The 18,547-nt window shown below is 38.5% G+C and overlaps 1 protein-coding gene across 2 annotated transcripts in view; it reads right to left on the bottom strand.

The window, feature by feature from the left end:
* Window positions 1-684: 684 nt before the first annotated feature.
* The window catches only part of FTO (FTO alpha-ketoglutarate dependent dioxygenase), a 219,720-nt gene continuing 201,857 nt past the window's right edge, over window positions 685-18,547 (bottom strand). Inside the window, exons 9-10 of one of the 2 annotated variants that reach the window (XM_072346328.1) lie at window positions 7,305-7,446; window positions 685-4,538 (exon numbers count right to left, since the gene is read on the bottom strand). In XM_072346328.1, coding sequence (XP_072202429.1) covers window positions 7,305-7,446 — 142 coding nt within the window. In that variant the 3' untranslated portion in view covers window positions 685-4,538. The remainder of the gene's footprint in view (window positions 4,539-7,304; window positions 7,447-18,547) is intronic. The other variant, XM_072346327.1, reaches the window with a different exon arrangement.

Raw genomic sequence — 18,547 nt, 5'->3', positions numbered from 1 at the left:
GGTAGGCACTGCTTTACTAGTGCTCACATAAGGTAAGAGTTTGTATTGAATATGGGAAGTGTAAGGTTGCACAGTCAGAAGAATATCTTCTAAATATAGTTGTAGAGATACACACGTATTGAGGGAAGCACTATTATGGGGTGTGCATGTGGGGAAGTTAGACATGTCCATTTATGGTATGAGTCTTACCAAAGTAAAAGAAATTAATTTGCCTTCCAGACTAGACGTGTTATAGTCAGAATTTAATTGAATGAGTTTCAATGATAATAAAAAACTTCCCTGTTACCTTTTATCTATTTCCAATCAATAAACTGACAGCATCATTAACAGATGAGAATACCTATGGTAACTGACTTGGACATGCAGAAGAGTTCAGGTAGAGGGAAGGCCAGAATCAGTGTACCTTTGAGTTTGCTGCTTTGAAGAAGCTTACCTCCTGCTAATCAGCATATAGGAATCTTACACAAAATTAATTTGCTCATGCACCTGAATACTGTGAAAAGTACACTTCTCTTAGTCCTTCTTCTTCCACTCACTGCAACAGTGAAGAACTGATGATAACAGCTAACACATTCTGGAGGACAAATGACAGACAGCAGATTCTTTAAGTAATTTATTTAACAAAAGTGAGTAAAGTAGCAAAGATATAATACAAACTTAAATATCACTCTACATCTCTCAGTGTTACATAAATAGGCTTTAATACAAATCAGATGTAGCGATACCAAATAAGCAAAATGAGCAAAAACATCCAAATAAATTGGCTGGGAAATAAATGCATTTGAGTGAATGCTATCTGATACTTACTTTTTATGATTTCTTGCTTTAAATCCATGTCAGTTTAACAAAGAACAGAACTTGCTAATAACAGTACTGTTAATAATGAAACAAATGGGAAAAAAAGGGCATTGGAAGGCAGAAGGGAAAGAACAGCAGTGAAATGATCGTGGAATGCTTTGATAATGTTTGAGTAATAAATTACTGGGATGTTCATCACAATAACTAGGGAAGTAGTGCTCTCAGTAAAGTACTACCAGACTACAAAATAAGTACCAGACAAAAAGTGCTAACAGGTGCATAACAAGCATTCCAGCATGTTCCAGCAATGCATCTTCACCTTGATAAATAGCACCCAAATACCCACAGGGGATTTTCTTAGGAGTTTCCTAGTACAGCAGTTCTATCACCTTGGGGGCTACCCATTGAGCACATTTAGAACACAGCTAAGAGTGTGGGCTTTACTATAATACTCTCCATGGAATAACTTAATAGTTCCAGTAAAACTCACTTTTTCCCATTGAGAGCTCGGGGACTTGGAACGTAACTAAAAGATTCACTCGAAAGTTTAATCAAGTATTAAGAATCCTGAAAGATCTCTGTTACACAAGATGGATTACCACACGCTATGCAATTAAACAATACGTTAAATGTACGAGGAGGAAGGATTCCAGCTCCACTTTCAAATGTATCTTTGGAGAAAAATTGTTCTATGAGAGCACCCCTAAGCTGTGAGTGGAGCTGATTAACTGGAAGTAACTGAGACGTGCCAGCAATTAGGTATTATATATACACACTGTGCTCCAGTGCTATTGCTCAAAACATGGCCACACATTTGACTTCTGCCTCAGTTTCTCTGCTCAAAGCATCCTGAGATCTTAACATCAAAAGTCACTTTAATATATTACTATAATTAGCTGTTACTGTTTCCAGTGAAACTTTTGAGCAAAGGACTTTGGAAAATCTCTTCCCACTCAATTTGCATCCTTAAAGGATGCAAGGAAAGGAAAGAAATGAAGAGGTGTTTCTGACAACATAAAGGTCATTTCAGTGTCTTCACTTTTTCCTCTTTTACACAGTTATTCACGTTCCACAAGAAAACAAGCTTCTCAGGACTTTCTGGTAGTAAAAAGCCTTAGTCATACATGCTCAGTTTCAAAGTTATTACTACTCAGAGAGAGAAATAAACGTATACTGTATTAAAAACAATCATCCCAGCCCTTTAATGATTGGGTAGTTTAGCTTTGAATGCAGTTCAGCCTAATAGAGGTTTTAATGGCTTTTGACAGATTGTTCCACTGATCAAGGGCCATGTATGAAAATAACTGCCCACCGAGCCCTGATTTGATTTTAAGAAAAGAAAACTGAAGGTTAATGGTAAACAGAAGTTGATTGTTCACATTTTCAATGAAATAACTCTATCTGACCTGTTCTTAGAACCGGTGAAATAAAGGATAATGGGAATCCTATACACCTGACTTTTTACTTTAGCCTCTAATCAAGGAGACTAATCAGACCAAGATGTGTTGGCATGAAAGCAAGTATTTGGTGATATAGAGGGGGAGGAGAGCAACTTTTTGTCCAAATTCAGCTCTGAAAAACCAACGGGGTATTAGAGGAAGTAAACAGTAGACTAGAATGTCCTGTTCCATCATGCAAATTGAGCACTATCACCAAAGCAACAAGGAGATGAAGCACAGTTTTCATGTCATATGTGAAGTACTCACTGCCAAACATCAGCATTTTAACGTACTCATTTTATCAGTGATCTGATGGCTTTTATTTCACATATTGTTCAGCCAGTTCTGTAGCCTAAGTAGTCTTTTTGCAAATGTATACATTATCTTCTCTTGTTCAATGAATGCCTCAGGCTAAGGTGAATAGGAAAGATGAATGCAAATTATGATGCCTGGTAACATTAAAGGTGATGGGTTTGAGTTTGTACTAGAAAGACAAGTTGCTATTGAGGATTGCCTCTGCTCTGGTAGTGGAGTGAAGAGATCAGTACAGAGCTGAGCTTTTCAGTGTGCTGTGGGGAGTGCAGTGGTCTTGAAGAAGAAAAGGAACCTTCCTGCAGACAATGCTGTGTTTGTCTGGCCCTTCCCTATGACAGCTCATCAGCCCAATGGGGTAATGCAGATGATGAATCACAGAATCGTAGGGGTTGGAAGGGACCTCCAGAAATCATCGAGTCCAACCCCCTGCCAAAGCAGGTTCCCTACACCAAGCTCCAACAACTCAAATCTCAACAGAAACAGATGCGTGGAGGCATTCAATTCACAGAAGTATGGTAGGACAGAAGTGTGGTAGGACAGATATGGAGCTAAGCTTGTTCCTGCAGTATGCAAGTGCTCTTCCCAACTCTGTAGCCTTGGCAGAAGAAGGTAGTGGTCAGCTCCTGCCAAAGAGATGTGGACCAGCTGCTGGGGGCATGAGGAGGGTTAAGGACTGAAAATTAACTTTGCATCAGGTGGTAACAATCAAGGGAGAGGTCATGGCCTGCACTGTACAAGTTACTGCTGGATGATTCCCATATGAGTTAAGTTAATAAAGTTTTGCTCTTGTGAATGCACATCCCTTGCATCTCATTTCTCTTCCCCTCTTGTCATCCCACCTTTACCATCAGCTAGCTGATACATCAACCCAAATTCCACCATGTGTCACAGGGCTACTGGAACTGCACTGCAGTAACCAAGAAAGGAGCAGTGTCTGCTGTTAACACACTATAATATATTAGTTATCATTTGTGTTAGATTTTTGTATAAATTTTTCTTTTTTTGCTGCAACATGGCAATGGAACTCTGTCCCACAGCAATGAGAAGTCTAGCATGACTTTAAAGTACATCTTGCTAAATAAATCTACTTCAATATCTGTGAAACTGAAGTCTGCATCTGAATGAGAGTGAGACAACTGATTTGAGAAGTTGTTTTGCTGCAAGTTACCTATTCTTGGCAGTTTCTGTTTGGTGAGTACCCATGGAATTCTTATTTTCAATTTAGATAATCAGGATCTTCTGTAAAGTTCAGAGCATAAGTACGATGTCTTTAAAATTTAGTGCACTGGGATCCATATTTTTTATTTACTTAACCTTTTAACAAGAAAGGACCTACAAATACAAAATATTTTATATATTTTTTATAATACAATACAAAATATTTTCATATGTGGAGCTACGAATGAAGCATTATAAAAACATTTCTAATTTACACGGCATAACACAGCAGTTTTCTATCAAATACTTATGAATGGCCTTTACCTTTCATCCCCCCATTACAGAAACAATAGAAGTTTTTCATTTTCTGCCAACATTTGCTTCCTATGAGTGCAAAACCAACTCTATCACGTTTTTAACCAAATCCTTTGCCTTGAGCATTTCATTTGTATTGGTTCCATGTTTAGTCAGTAGCTTTCGTAAAATTGATGAATATTTTCTAAAGGCAAGTGCAGACAGGCAAACTGATCTGTATCTTCTGTAACCCATTTTGCCTGATGTGCACGTGCAAGTGAACTATTTCACCTTAATTCTTTCACGGCTGATGAAAAGTAAATGTACACAAAGCCGTGAATGTTCCTGTTTTAAAAGAATCACTGAATCTAATGTCAGAAGCTAATTTATGCTCTCACCTCTTCCCTGAAACAAACTGACCTTGTTCCTCATGCATCTAGAGCATCCAGACTTGGTAGCCAGTTGCTATACACAGAACATCCATTAGAGGCTGTGAGTTTCGGCTCATCCAAAACCGCAATGCGTTACCTAGCGCTGGAATATAAATGGACTGCTGAAGCATCACTGCAACATGAACTACATTGCTATTATTTGTATAAAATAGAGAAAACTTCAAAGTATTTTCCTGCTTCTAGTATGTATCTCAGGCATAGCAACAATTCACGCTTGGTCTTTCAGTTTTCTTTTATAGATATTTACCTTCAACCACGTTCTTCTCTTGGGGAACCCTTTGGCATTCCTACATGCTTCAAACAGTTCCACCAGCCTTACCCATGTCTTTGCCATCAACTCTTGTGGGCTTTGGAGAGATGAAACCTCCTTATGCTTCTGCCTTTCAACTGAATTCAATCATGTTACACTGATTCAGATGATGTGAGACTTGAAAGTATCACAGAGCTTTAATTCTCTTTAACCACTTGATTATTGGTATTTTGCCATTGAATCTTAGGTCTCATTCATTCCAGAATTTTTCAGTTTTTTGTCATTACCACCCTTGGCTTAAATGAGCACTATTTGACTGGACTGAGGCTGGAACTAGTTCAGCTAATTCACTAGCGTTAATCCTCAGCATAGACAAAGCCTAGAATCACGTAGTTTTAACCATCATGTTATTGCTGCCAGCACTCTCCTACTACCAGAAAATAAAACAGTGTTGCTTCACTGCTGCTGGAAATAATTTTTTGCCAATGATTTTTTAATAGCTTCCACTTCAGCAGCAACATTGCTGTGCCTTCTCTACCCCTTGTAGCTGTCAGATTCACTTCAATACTATGATCCCCATGGTTTCTAGCAGCGCTTAATTAAACACAAAATAATCATAAAGTAAGGGCATAAACAAACAAACAATCCCCTCAAACCCTGCGTTGTGTTACATCTTTAGCTCGTTTGATTTCATCTTTCTCATTTCCAAAGTAATATTTGTTTCTTTGAGAACTGCCTTTCCCAAAAGCAGAATTCCCACATCCTCATCTTTTTCTCTAGCTTTTCTCTAGGTGATTTCCAAAGTAAACACTATTTAGCGTGGCATTCATCCAAATATATGCTATTTGCCCACTAGTAAAGCCAGCTTTAGCTAGCATAGGAAAGAAAAACTATGCCCATAACACCATAACAGAGCATTTCAAAATTGTAAGAAATTTGTTGAGCAGGAGACAACAGATAAATCTGCAGATCAAGGTTATACTGTAATTAAACCTAATTTAAATAATTTATTCTTCACAGAGTTTATTTCCTTCTGAAGGGTGGCTAACAGCTTGAGCAGAAGGCCAGGAACACAATGAAAATGCTTGATCTGGGTCTTCATACTTTTGCTGGCATAGCTATGTTAAAGGTGCTAAGAGGTACAACCTGCAGTTGATATAATTGTCCTGGCAAAAGCTGGTAGGTGTGGACACAGTTTTATACCACTAAAACTGAATTTTTGCTGGCACAGCTTCCTCAGCTGCAGGGAGGTCTGGCATATGTTATACTGTCAAATGTACAGTGTTCAGCAGTACAAGCCCCATTCACACGCAGAACACTTTACCAATAGAGTATACTGGTATGCTTTAGGTAAGCCTGGCCTCAGCAGCGATTTTAAGCGTAAGATTAACACAGGAGGCGTATTCTGTTTCTTGGTGGCAATGTCAAGCTCTGAGTCTCACTGTTTTTTTTTTCTGTAGTGGTAGTATAGACTGAATGCTGTTTTACTGCAATATCATTTCCCGCTGCTTTTGTACAAGGGAAAAGGCATACAAAGCTCAAGTCAGGATGGCAACGTCTCCAAATGAAAAATGTCTCTCTCATTCGGGACATATCCAACATAGAATTGTTCTTTTTATAGCATGTTATTACAAACTAGATCACAAACAGCTCCATTTCTCATAGGCTTCTGGTTTTGTTCTCATGGATAGATCAGCACAGATGTCGCAATGCCTGGTGTCATACAAACTATAGCTATTTTGTCAGGAAATCTGACCCAAAATGGAAACCCTAGGTCCACTGGCTCTGGACAATGCACTGGTAAAGCTGGGCTCAGAAAAGAACTCTCTATAGGCAGAAATAATGTAAAGGTTAGAAACTGAATTCTGAGTTCCAGGAAACTGAGGACATGTAGATATAACACTGGAAATCTCTCCCTGACTTAATCCCTTTGGTCAGGTATAAAGGACAGGTCATCCCATTCTTCTAAAAGGATGTCAGATGTAACTGTGCATCAGTTAGAGCACAGCCCTAACAGTGGGTCCTTCCAATCTGCCTAAAAGACAACCTGCAAGCTGTCCTGCTGCAACAGTACTCTGCACCCCTTGGGCTGAACCTGAAAGCACTGTCCTTCAAAGCTATGTATGAGGGTTCAGGGAGGATGTTTCTAGTCTAGAAAGTTGTTTAAATCTCACCTACCAGGGACAAGCGCTGCCTGCTGTTCTCAGTAATATCATATTAGCATCAGTGCAGAGACTAGTGGGCAAGTCTAACTTGCCCCAAATCTAGACAGTTAAATGCACAGCAGGGGAAACACAACTATCCATGGGCTATATTGTCAATGGAAATTAGAATGGAAGAGGAAAGTCCTGAAGTTGGTGTTCCAGACATCATGTGTTAAAAGCCGCTTCTTTCTATAGATTGGGTACCTAGTCAGCTTTTTTGTGACTCGGGAACTAAGGTGGAAACCAATAAAATTTGCATTGAAGCACAAAATAACAAATGACCAAGGAACCATAAAGCAGAAAAGATGAAAGCTGACAAAAAAAAAAAAAAACAACTTCTCTTCAAATGTTGAGTATTATTAATTCTAGACTGGAAGGTAACCTGATATCCTACCTACTGAACAAGATTTTGTAGATGAACAATTACTTCTTCTAGATCAAATGGCAGAGGCATGTTACTTTCTTCATCTGACCAGAAGGGATGGCATTCTGGCTTCTGCTCTTCTGGCAAACTCTCCGCTTCTTCTGACTGGCATCTGAAAAAAAGGTAAGCAGAAGAACTACTTAAGTAAAGCTACAGCAAGAAACTGAATGCTCAGCAAGGATACGTCTGTGCAGTAACTTAAAGAGAGTGATGAAAAGAAAAAAAGCACATCTTCTGACCAAATAGGTTGTTCATTTGCAGCGAAGTTCTCCTCTGTTGTAGCCTTTGTATTTTCTATAGGGATTTCTCAAAAAGCCAATCACAGAGAAATCTCAGTTAGTACAACTTTATATGGTAAATTATTTTTTCATTATCACTGCTGTTATTTAAAGCATGTGATTAAACCATTATCAGATTTAAATGTTTGCCGGTTTCCAATGTATTACTAGATTATTGAGAAAGATTAAACTGAATTTACTGCATTACGGTCAGGGGGGATAGATTAAACAATATTAAAGAAGCCGGACTAGCTTTGTAGATTCTAGATTTACAAGTGTATCAACCTGCTTAGCTCTGAAAAAGGCAATATAAAAAGAGAAAATTCTATAAAGATAAATGGAAATGGAGGTTAATAACAACTTCCAATGATGAATAGGTGGGCAAAACTTCAATAAAATTAAATTAAGAGGTTAGTGTATGTTAGTCCCCTGAGAAAATGTCTAAATCACAGTGTTTTTTATTAAATGGATTATTCATCAATACTAGTGGAGTCTAATTATAATATTCAGCTGAACTGCAGCCTGCAGAAGAAAGTTTTCGAAGTGGAGACCATTACATCTCTTAAGACCTGGCTGCAATACAATGTGCCACTGCAAAAAACGGTCACACTTCAATAAGGATTTCTCCTCCCCGTTTTCCCATTCCCTCAAATGATCTGTATGTTGATTATTCATCAGTTAGCATTTGTAGCACAACAGGACAAAGAAAAATGCATTGTTAGAATTTCAGTCTAGGCTGCAGGTCAACATAGTTCTTCAAACATACAAAAAGCAAATCTTAAGCTTTTATCTTGAGCAAGACATTCTTTTTTAAATCATGCCTTATAAAACATTGTTGTGATGATTTAAACACTGTTTTAAACATACATCTGCGTCTTCCATCTCTGTACAATCAACTCTGAAAGTATTGACACACGCAACTTCCTTGTCTATACCGACAGCCTTCTGGAAGTGACTGTTTCCAAATGGAAGATGTCTTCTTCTCTTGGGAATTATTAATGGCAGTGTAATACCCATGAGAAAACATACTTCAGCTTTACACCCATGTTGGTGTGTGGTTAATTGCTGCACCAGCATCCTGGGCACTCAATCCATCGTACATTACACTACAAGGACAGTATTAACACATAACATTCCAATATATCTTCAGCTCTCCACATCAGCCCCTGATAATAGCATCTGTTAACATGCACTAAGTACTATTATGTAGCACATCACTTCATAAATAATAAGATTAGCCGACCTCGGGGCCTTGGGAAGAGTAATGTGTTTAAATGTTCTCATTATTTATTTAAAACAAGAATTAAAGGAACAGAAGCTACTTGTGACAATCCTCTTAGCATAAATATTAAACTGTTTGCATTGATAAGCTGCACTGTACAGAATAACAGAGGATTTGTTTTGCAGGCTGCTTTGTAATAGTTGTTAGAGCAAATGCAGTTTAGTGTACGAGTTTTGAGAGGTACTTAACTGATTGTGCCATCATGTTCTGAAGACATTTTCCAAATTATATAAAGGAAGAGGAGAAAATTAATATGCAGGGAAAGCTGAAACTAATTACAGCACAACTCTATGAAGCTTTTAAAATCTTGCCTTATTTTCTGTCTTGGCACACAATAATACGCTCAATTTGCTGGGTAGTATAAGATATTTGAGTCTAAGCATTTCAATCTAAGAGTGGATAAATTAGCCGTGTACAGATTATTGCAGATGACAAATCAAGAAGCTCAGCTGGTATTACTGCAGGCATATTATGTGGTCTGCAAAACTCAATTTATAATAATAAACATTCTCTCCCTCATCTGCTATTAACAAAAGGATTTTCACTGAGAAGAAAAGCAAACTGCCTCCTAGCTTCTTCACCATTTAGGCCCCTTTTTTCCTATCTCCTTTTAGCACATTTTTTTTATCCCTTGCCCTCTCTCACAAACTGCATGTCCCTCACCTTTGGGTTTTGGACATTTGTGTCTCTGTAAGTGTGCCAGAAGTCACCAGTGATGCTGTAACGGTGCAGCCCATGAGCAACTATTCAACACAGTACTTTTCCTTCTCTGGTTTTGTTCCCGAGCCATCTCTGAGAATCTCCCCCCCCCACAGTGAAGCTTGTGCCTTAACATTCAGGCAATCATGCCCTTGGCATGCTCCAGCCATCTCTTGTTCCATGAGAGAGATAACAGGGATGGAAGTGCATCAAGTCCCTCAGTTTCCTGCACAAGTTTGATGACAAATGTATCAGTGTACTGCAGAAACCACAGCTCCTCTGAAGTATTTCTATTGTTCTGCTTTACATCACTAACAAGAACAGCAGGCAATGTTACCTGTTTTTACCAAATTTGCAATTTCTGTGCACTTATGACCCACTGGAGTTAATGTCACTGCAGGCTGCCTGTGCTTTTGGGTGCAGGGCTGGCTCCTGATGACCTGGCATGGCGCTGTCAGCCCCATCACAAGCCTGAGTGCACTCCTCCAGGTATGTGCTGATCCTCTAGCTTAGAGTTAGGATACAAGAACTGCCCAGATTAATATATCACTATTGATTTTAATAAATTTCAGCACGATTGTGGGAAAAATTGTTCCCATGGTGCTCTTTAGTTTGTATCAGAGTTAAGGATCTTAAGAGTCTGCAGAAGGATAACAAAATTTTCAATCAAAGCAGAGCAATCAAAGGCACTTGCAATTTGAACAGAAAGAAACACCACAGTGATCAAAGTATGGTGGTGGGAAAACAAGATTGAAAATATGATACATTAATTCAAATATTATATATTAAAAACAGATTGAGTTGTTAATACGGTTAAACCTTTAAAAGAGAATAAATTTATTGTCTGAACATTGTCTGACCAAATGTCACGCTCTGAAATACAGAAGAAAAGTACATATGGCAAAATTAAGGGGCTTCTTTCAAAGCTCACTTGCAGTAGCAGAAGGAAACCACTATCTGGATACATTTCAGAGCAATTTAGCTCCAACACCTTGATAACAGCTGTCTGCCAGCACATTGGATGGGTGACTCGTATGCCTGAAGATGTACAGTCCCTACTTTCTTGCTAAACCAAACAAAATTGGTGCCAGTTTCAATTAAAAAAAGCCTGTATTGAAGGAGCAATGGGCTACTGTTGCCATGCACATTCTCACCACTCTGCCAGGTAAACGTCACAGGTTTTGATTCCGCTTTCACTCATATTTAACAATAGGAGAATATAGATATAGGTCATGGCAAACTCTAGTGTGACAGTGCATAGCTCCTTCCCTTGGAAGGTGGCTGGTTTCACCACAGCAGGTGTACATTCACTGGCATGCAGTTGCTTCGTTCTGGTCCCTTGGGCTGGGCTGACATTTTGATGATCAGGGTGTCAGCTACATTAGAGGACACTGATCACAATGCTGAAATTAACCAAGCTAGCTAAAGTGTGTGTTAATTATGAGTATGCAAGCAGTCAATAAGAGGTTAATGCAAAAGTCAAAGGATAAATTTATTTCAGTATTGCATCACTCTACCAACTAAATGACTAACATTATGCTTTGTTTTTAATCAATAGATTTTACAGTAATGCGTGAGCCATTGATTTGAAAAACATTCTTTCTAACATCTAAGTTTTGCAACTATTTAGTATCAAGCATCAATATACTCTCCTTTTTTAGAGCAGCTAATTTTTGGTTTCGGGGCAGGAACAGGAAAGCATACAGAGAGAAAGAGGCCTTGGTCTCTGCTGGTGTGTGATTAATGCAAATAAGAATTATCACCTAGGAACTTTAAATAAAGTACTGTGAATTAGAGTCCTGGATTCTACTGCGCTGTTTGCTCTGCAGGAGTGTAGTCAAATCAGATCAATAGGGGTCAATCTGTGGCTCAGACTGCAGAGGCATGTTAAGTAAGAGATGATCTGAACAGTCTCATTTCCTAGATGGCACTAATTTAGTTACAAAGGAGACCATGTGGAACTTCACAAGGTAAGTCAAAGAATGTAGGCCTGCCCATCTCGCCCATGTACTGGTATGGTCAGAATGGGAGGAACATACACCCTGCAAAAGCACACATTCTCCCATACATGCTTACTCCATCATTTCTGAAGCTACTGTTGCTATGTTTTATATTTAGTTCCTCCCTCCATTCTTGCTAGAAGCAGGTGTTACTGAACTGTTATTCCAAGTTCCAAAATATTAAAAAAACAATGATGGCCCAGATTAAAAACAGATCTCCCTACTAAGACGAACGTGTTCATTAATTGCACGCTAACACTGTCTAAAATGGTACAATTATGCAAATGTGTTAACTTTGAATTATTTTTTTTGTTTAATAGGGGATCTTGTTCACCTGTATGGAAAATTCACTTGAGTCAGAGTTGAAATTTTCAGTGATTTCAGTGAGAACAAGACCTCATTGAATGGCATTGTGTCAGTAAAATGTGCGCCCAGAAGATGGGATGTCCTGTAACATCAATGTTGTCACAAAGGAAAAAAACAACATTCCAGTTTATCAAGCTGAATGATTCAGTAAAGAATGGAGAAGCTCAAGCTGATGCTTTATACACATATTCTCCTTCACCTTTGGACATGAACAGGATATTGAAGTAAAGTCCCTAAATAGGATTGAAAAAGTCACTCCTGTTATTTGAAGAACTGGATTTTCATTTATCTTCATGAAAAATTAAAAGGTGGAAGGACAAATGTCACCCATGGTGAAATGGAATGGGGGGATAAATCCAAAAGGCAGCGGCTTTCCAGGTGGATGCCCATTACAGCATTAGCAATTTCAGAAATCACAATATGCCTTAGTATTTTGCTATACCCCAGGCAACTGTCTAGTCACAGTAGCTAGTGACAAGTGAAAATATCCAACCACTAATTAAGGTTTAAAGCCATCAAGTAACCTGTTGAGAGAACAATTTTACACCTAGATACTTCTATCAGCATGTCCCTTACATACCAGGGGTGAGGAATGGGGTATTTTGCTGGCTGACCACCTAGGTGAGCTGGCCTCTGAGGTCAGAGGGGCAAGTGAAGCCTCTTTTTTCCTACCTGCCAGTATGGAATAATATGGGGGTCAAACATTGAGGGTCATTACACATGGGAGCAAAGTGCATGGTAGCCATTATGTCAATGGCACCCTGATTCTGCACGGATCCAGACTCCATCAGTTATATTAGAAGGAGATCACTGCTGGACCCCCTTTAGCATGAGATCTACATAGGAAGTTAAGCCACAGTTTAAAAATGTTGATATCTTCACTTCTGGTTTGGCTTAGTGGAAATAGCTTGTACAAAATGAGTATTTCATTTGGATCATCACCAAAATTGAAGGCAGTGGGGAAAATGTGGGCCAGTTAATGCACCATCATGACACAGGGTTGGCCTGGAATAATTTCTGTTTTCTTTCAACTCTTTAAACCATAATCACATCAATAGATTATAAATCTTCCATTTGCAATTGAAATGAATTTTTCATAATTTATACCCTAAAAACTTTTTACTGAATACATGAAAGATGGAAAACATGTAAGTATTTTGAAATTCAATGGTATGAAAGATACTTTCTTTCAGTTGTTCCATGATTGTTGTTCTGTGACTCTACACAACTAAAACCTTTTCAGATTTAATTTGTCTTTTAAGAATAGAACAAATGACATCAATATTTAACTTTGCAAAGAAGTTCTGGTCCCAAACAGGCATTAAAATGAAGTGGCCAGATGGAAAGAGCATTGTGCTTAACTCTTTTGAACATCAAATCCCCATTGTGTTCCCAAATAGTCTGTCCCATTCACATTAAGCCACTCCTGATGTTCTTTCACGTGCTGTAACTACTCCCAAACCCAATCATAAACAATTCCTGGCTGAGAATAGGAATTGCATTTATGGAACAGAGAAAATCGATAAAATGACTTTTTTTTGTTCAGAAATGGAGACAAAAATGCCAGATTTAGAAAGGGATGGAGGCACTTCCCATTAAATTTTAGTTCATGGAAAAACTATAATGTGTGTATATATATAATCTATATATAACCAATCATCTTTCAATAGCTGATAAAGACTTGTATAAACTTGGCCCTCACTATAGAAACCAAATTTTACGGTCAGTGGCTCAAGAGCTTTATGCCCCCAAAGTCACTATACTCAGTAATGAAGACTCTGCTGCAATATTCAAAGGCATCACCGGTGACCTAGTAGGACAGCCTGAAATCTGTCAACATCACCATTGTGTTTACTTCTACCAAGTGAATCCACAGAGGTAGGAGAGAGATAAATGAACCAGATGTTACAGAAGTTTTAAGTGATGGTAAAATGAGCTTGAAAATCACAGTTTCTATCGTTACTTACTCATTGTAATTCAGGTGAATGTGAGAAAAACATAAACTGAAAATAGCCTCCAAATGTTGAAATAACAGCAACCAAGTTATTGGTGGACTCCAACTGCATCTCTATTGTGGTTCAATGAGTAAACAGAAATCTACCCATAAGATACTGCTGATGAGACTATCAGTGGTGTTCCTTATTGTGTCCACCAACTCTAACCTACCAAAAGGGAACTCACAGTACATGACATGCAGGGACAGCAAGGCCAACAAGGACAGTGCTGGCTGATGAGTGATACTAACATGACCTCCCTAGACAGAACCTTGCCCTCCCTTTTTGCCCTTAGTCCAACAGACCCAGAAGCTGCTCATGAGAAAATCACTGTGCTTCCTATTCCCACAAGAGAATAGCTGTGTGAAGCAATCTCCATTTCACGTTTGTTTGATTTTTTAATTAGGAATCATCACCACTCTCTATAAAGAGTAGGAGGTAGGGAAACCCCCAAGAGATACACTGAATAAATAACACAGCATTTGCTGAAAGATGAAGTTTAATCCAATTTAACCTATAGGTCTACAAATTGTTCTCTTTCAGCCCCGTTTCTCAGATGCTTTTGTTTCCCATTTTTAGAATAATACATATAGAAGCAATATTCCTGACTGCATAAGAAGCATGTTTATGCATATTTATGTACACACCCCTTCATACCGATAGTTGGAAATAATCCCATCAGACCAAAAGAGACAGCATTTAGGAGGAAATTTTCAGCACCACAGACATGGATTTAGTTATATACTTTTCATTATCAGCAATGGGATTTGAATTATTCCCTCTGCGCTGAGAATATTTGGCTTCAACTTCAAACAACACAGGAATATATAAGCTTCAATATAATTTATTTTCTCAGAAGGAACCTAGAATGCTTTAAGCCTTTGCTGAGGTATCTGATGCTCCAGTCCCTTCTGTTACACAGTATAATCGGCTGTTTTATTTCACTTGCGATCCTTGCTTTCCTATAATTTTTTTCAGACAAAGAAACAAAATGTCTGCTATATACTGAGTATAAACACAGCTGACTTGTTTTCCCCAATGTATTGATTTTATGCACTTTTAAAATAACTCTTTTCATTCCGTTATGCATAATCACCTGGGACATTGTTCCTCTGCATTTGCAGAAACACAGATGGAATTGCTGATTTGGAACCTTTGGAGAAATCTTACACTATTCTCTAGAATCTAAGCTTCTATTAAAATAAGGTTTCTAACTTCTGGTTGTGAAGATAGCCTGGACAATGTAAACTGATGCATGGTTATCTTGTTGAGTCCACAACCAGACAGACAGACACAATAGCAACAAGGGAGCCGTGAACTTCCCCCACTTATTTTATTGGGTGTTTACTTGCGGCCAGATGCTCCCCTCCGTTGTGCAGAATGGCATTAAATGACTGAAAAAGAGAGAGGAAAAGGAAATGGAAATAAAAAGCAACAAAGAGGAGAAAAAGAAATCTCTGCAGCCTTCTTCCCTGGGGGTTACAGGTGCCCTCCCTTGCCAGTATTGGGTTGTTGGAAGATTTGGGGCTGAGCCATGGATATGGTGTGATGTTCTAAAGACACCTTATTTTCCAAAAGAAGGCCACAGGAAAAGTTAATGACACTTTCTGCACTGTTTACCTTCCCTCTTTATCTTTTGCACTTGTGGAGGTCATAAAGCCAAGGAAAAACACAAATGTAGCGTGGTGTCAGATACCAGTGCAAGAATACGGGCTTCCACTTAAGAGTTCTCTTGTTTAAAATAGGCAGTCCCACATTTCCAAGACATTCTGGGTTAAAATAATGCAAGCAAACTAAAACCTTTTCCTCGTTGAGGGTGTGTTTCTCCATAAGACAACTTTTCATGTCATAAGAAATCAACTGCTGTATGACAAATCCATATTTGTTATATGTGGAAAGTAAAATCCAAAGCAGCATGTCTGAACGCAAGCAACAGTAACTGTATTGCCTGAAACTTAAAACAGGCTGGACAGAAATGGGCTGCATCTTTTCAGCATCAAAACCTTGCAGTCCTTCTAGCCCCAACTGCTTCCTGCGTCACTCCTGCATGCAACTAACAAAATCCCTCCTCGAAATCTCACAGCTTCCATCAAGGCCAAAGCAAAGGTGACACAAAAGGGGCAGTTCTGCAGAGCAAACAGAACAGCATGCACAGAAAGACTCTGCATACAGAAGGACTCTGCATATGGCCATACACCAAGTTCTTTGCAAGTACGGTATAGGAAAGCCTAACAACCACAGGAGTAACTTCCCAGCTGCAGGGTGAAACCAAGATCTGTAATGTGACATACACATTCTTGTGTACACATCTCTCTATATGCATTCATACTCCCATATATGTAAGTACAGCATGCACAACATTTTCATGTCTTCTTTCTACCAAGAGACATGGCTTTGAACTCCTATGTGGCTTGGGGAACAAAATGAAAACATAGTTTATTGTTCCATAATGTTCCATGGACCTACACTGCTGCCTTTCCCTTGCTATACACCACAGCTGTAGCCTGAACCCGGATTTTTATAACAAACATTGGAACTAATATGGTAAGAGCAATGAGGACCAAGGCACTAAACCACAGTTTCCTTCAGGGCAACATGATGCCAAATAGAAGCAAAAGGGAAACAAGGGAATAGATACAAGAAAGGCAATCTTGATAACAGGAATAAAGTTTTGGAGTAAAAGAAACCTCAAGTAACTAATCACATTTGAAGCACTTCAGAAATTCTCAACGGCTGCTGCTTTATGCAGTGATATTTTATCATAGAATGGCCTAGGTTGAAAAGCACCTCAAAGATCATCTAGTTTCAACTGCTCTGACAAGGGCAAGGTTGCCAACCACCAGATCAGGCTGCCCAGAGCCACATCTAGCCTGACCTTGAATGCCTGCAGGGATGGGGCATCCACAGCCTTTTTAGGCAACCTGTTCCAGTGATTATGGATAAATGACTATCAAATATACCATCAAGAAAGTCCCAGTCCTGGCAGAGATGACTCATGAAATGTTACAGTACATCCAGAGACAAATAAAAATCATGTGGAAACAACAAAGGATAAAAGGAGCCTATTAGTAAAACCTTTCCCAAACTTTGTAACTTCTACTGAAATCAATGCAAATAATTAGTAACTAGTGATCCTGCAGAGAAATGAGGGCAGTCACTAACGTGCAAATTTTAATCAGTGAGATCAACAAGATGCAGAGAAAATAATTAATTCTTAACTCAGCTGAGAGTCTCATTACCACTGAAGTTTGCTGATGGTTTCATTCTAAGTGGAATGCCAAAGGGCTTAGGAGCACCTGGGATGCTCCTCCTTGGGGTGTATTACGAAGTATGTGACAAGTCTATATATTCTTGGTGTGTGTCTCAAACCTACTTCAGTGTAGTAGAAAACAGCAAGGAACTTTTAGTTACAAACAGTAAAATCTTACCTTTGAACCTTGTTCAGTAATCATTATACTGACAATATGCTCAGCACTAACAACACCTGGATTTTTTCTGCTTTCCCTTTATAACTGAAAACAGTATATAGAGATGTCAAATATCCTTTTCTACTTTAACTTGTAAATGATCATCATTTTCAGAATACAAGGCAAATAAACACATTTCTTTACTTAAATCCAACTGCACTAAGGGAAGAAATTCTGTTTGAAAGTTCATCTTCAGAATCTACCTCAAAATTATGCAGCTTGTAGAATTCTGCAGTATTTTTAACACCAACTAAAGTTCCGGTACAAATTGAATATCAACTTAAAGATGTTAGACAGGAACACACTTTCCTATGTAGAATGTGACTGCAGTCAAACCATATGCATCTCATCCTGTCCCATTTTCACAGGCATTACTACCACAAGTACTTACAGAAGAAAAGCGCAAGATACCGATCCATAACATCCTTTCAGTGGAGCTCAATTCTCTCAGCATTATAAAGATTTTTTTTCACTCAAGTCCAACTTAGTATCATAATTCTATGATTAGTACCAGAATGCTAATAGTAGGTAAAATCTAAAATGCCTATTACAGCAAATGCATGCAGCTCTTCATGCTATTTTTCTGTGGTGTAAAGAATCCTTCTGATTGAATGATCAATGACTTTAAAACACAGACTCAGACTTTAGGCCTTTTGGTGGTGCCAGCTCACTTGTTTTGTATGTTATGATAGTCCTGGCTTTGAGCTATCTCTCGCTAACTGATGCTTTTGATGCTTTGTTCTCTTTTTACTTTAGGATAGAAAAAAAAACAAATAATGCTGAGTTCTCTTGAATTCTTCTGATGTCTGTCTTCAAAACTCTGCTAACATCCAATTTATGTCATTCTATTTCTTTCTTATGCTCTGAATTCGAAATGAAAGAAGGTAACATAATATCATAAGATCTATGGACGATTGAAATGGCCTTCGGAGTAAACTTCAGAGTTATTCTTAAAACTCTCTTGCCTGAGTAGAAACTGAAAAATTGCTTTTCAACAGATAATGCAACTACTCTTCAAATTCTCCCTGGATGAAGTTATTACCATAGGGAACACTGTAATGATAATAAAGTGCCCTAAGAGAAGTTCACATGGGTTCTTTTGTGAGCATTTGCAAGGCACAAGCCCA

This window comes from Excalfactoria chinensis, chromosome 11 (genome assembly GCF_039878825.1).
Source record: "Excalfactoria chinensis isolate bCotChi1 chromosome 11, bCotChi1.hap2, whole genome shotgun sequence".
NCBI classification, from domain to species: domain Eukaryota; kingdom Metazoa; phylum Chordata; class Aves; order Galliformes; family Phasianidae; genus Excalfactoria; species Excalfactoria chinensis.
Note: the sequence above shows the minus strand (reverse complement) of the source record. Positions and strands in the feature narration are given on the sequence as shown.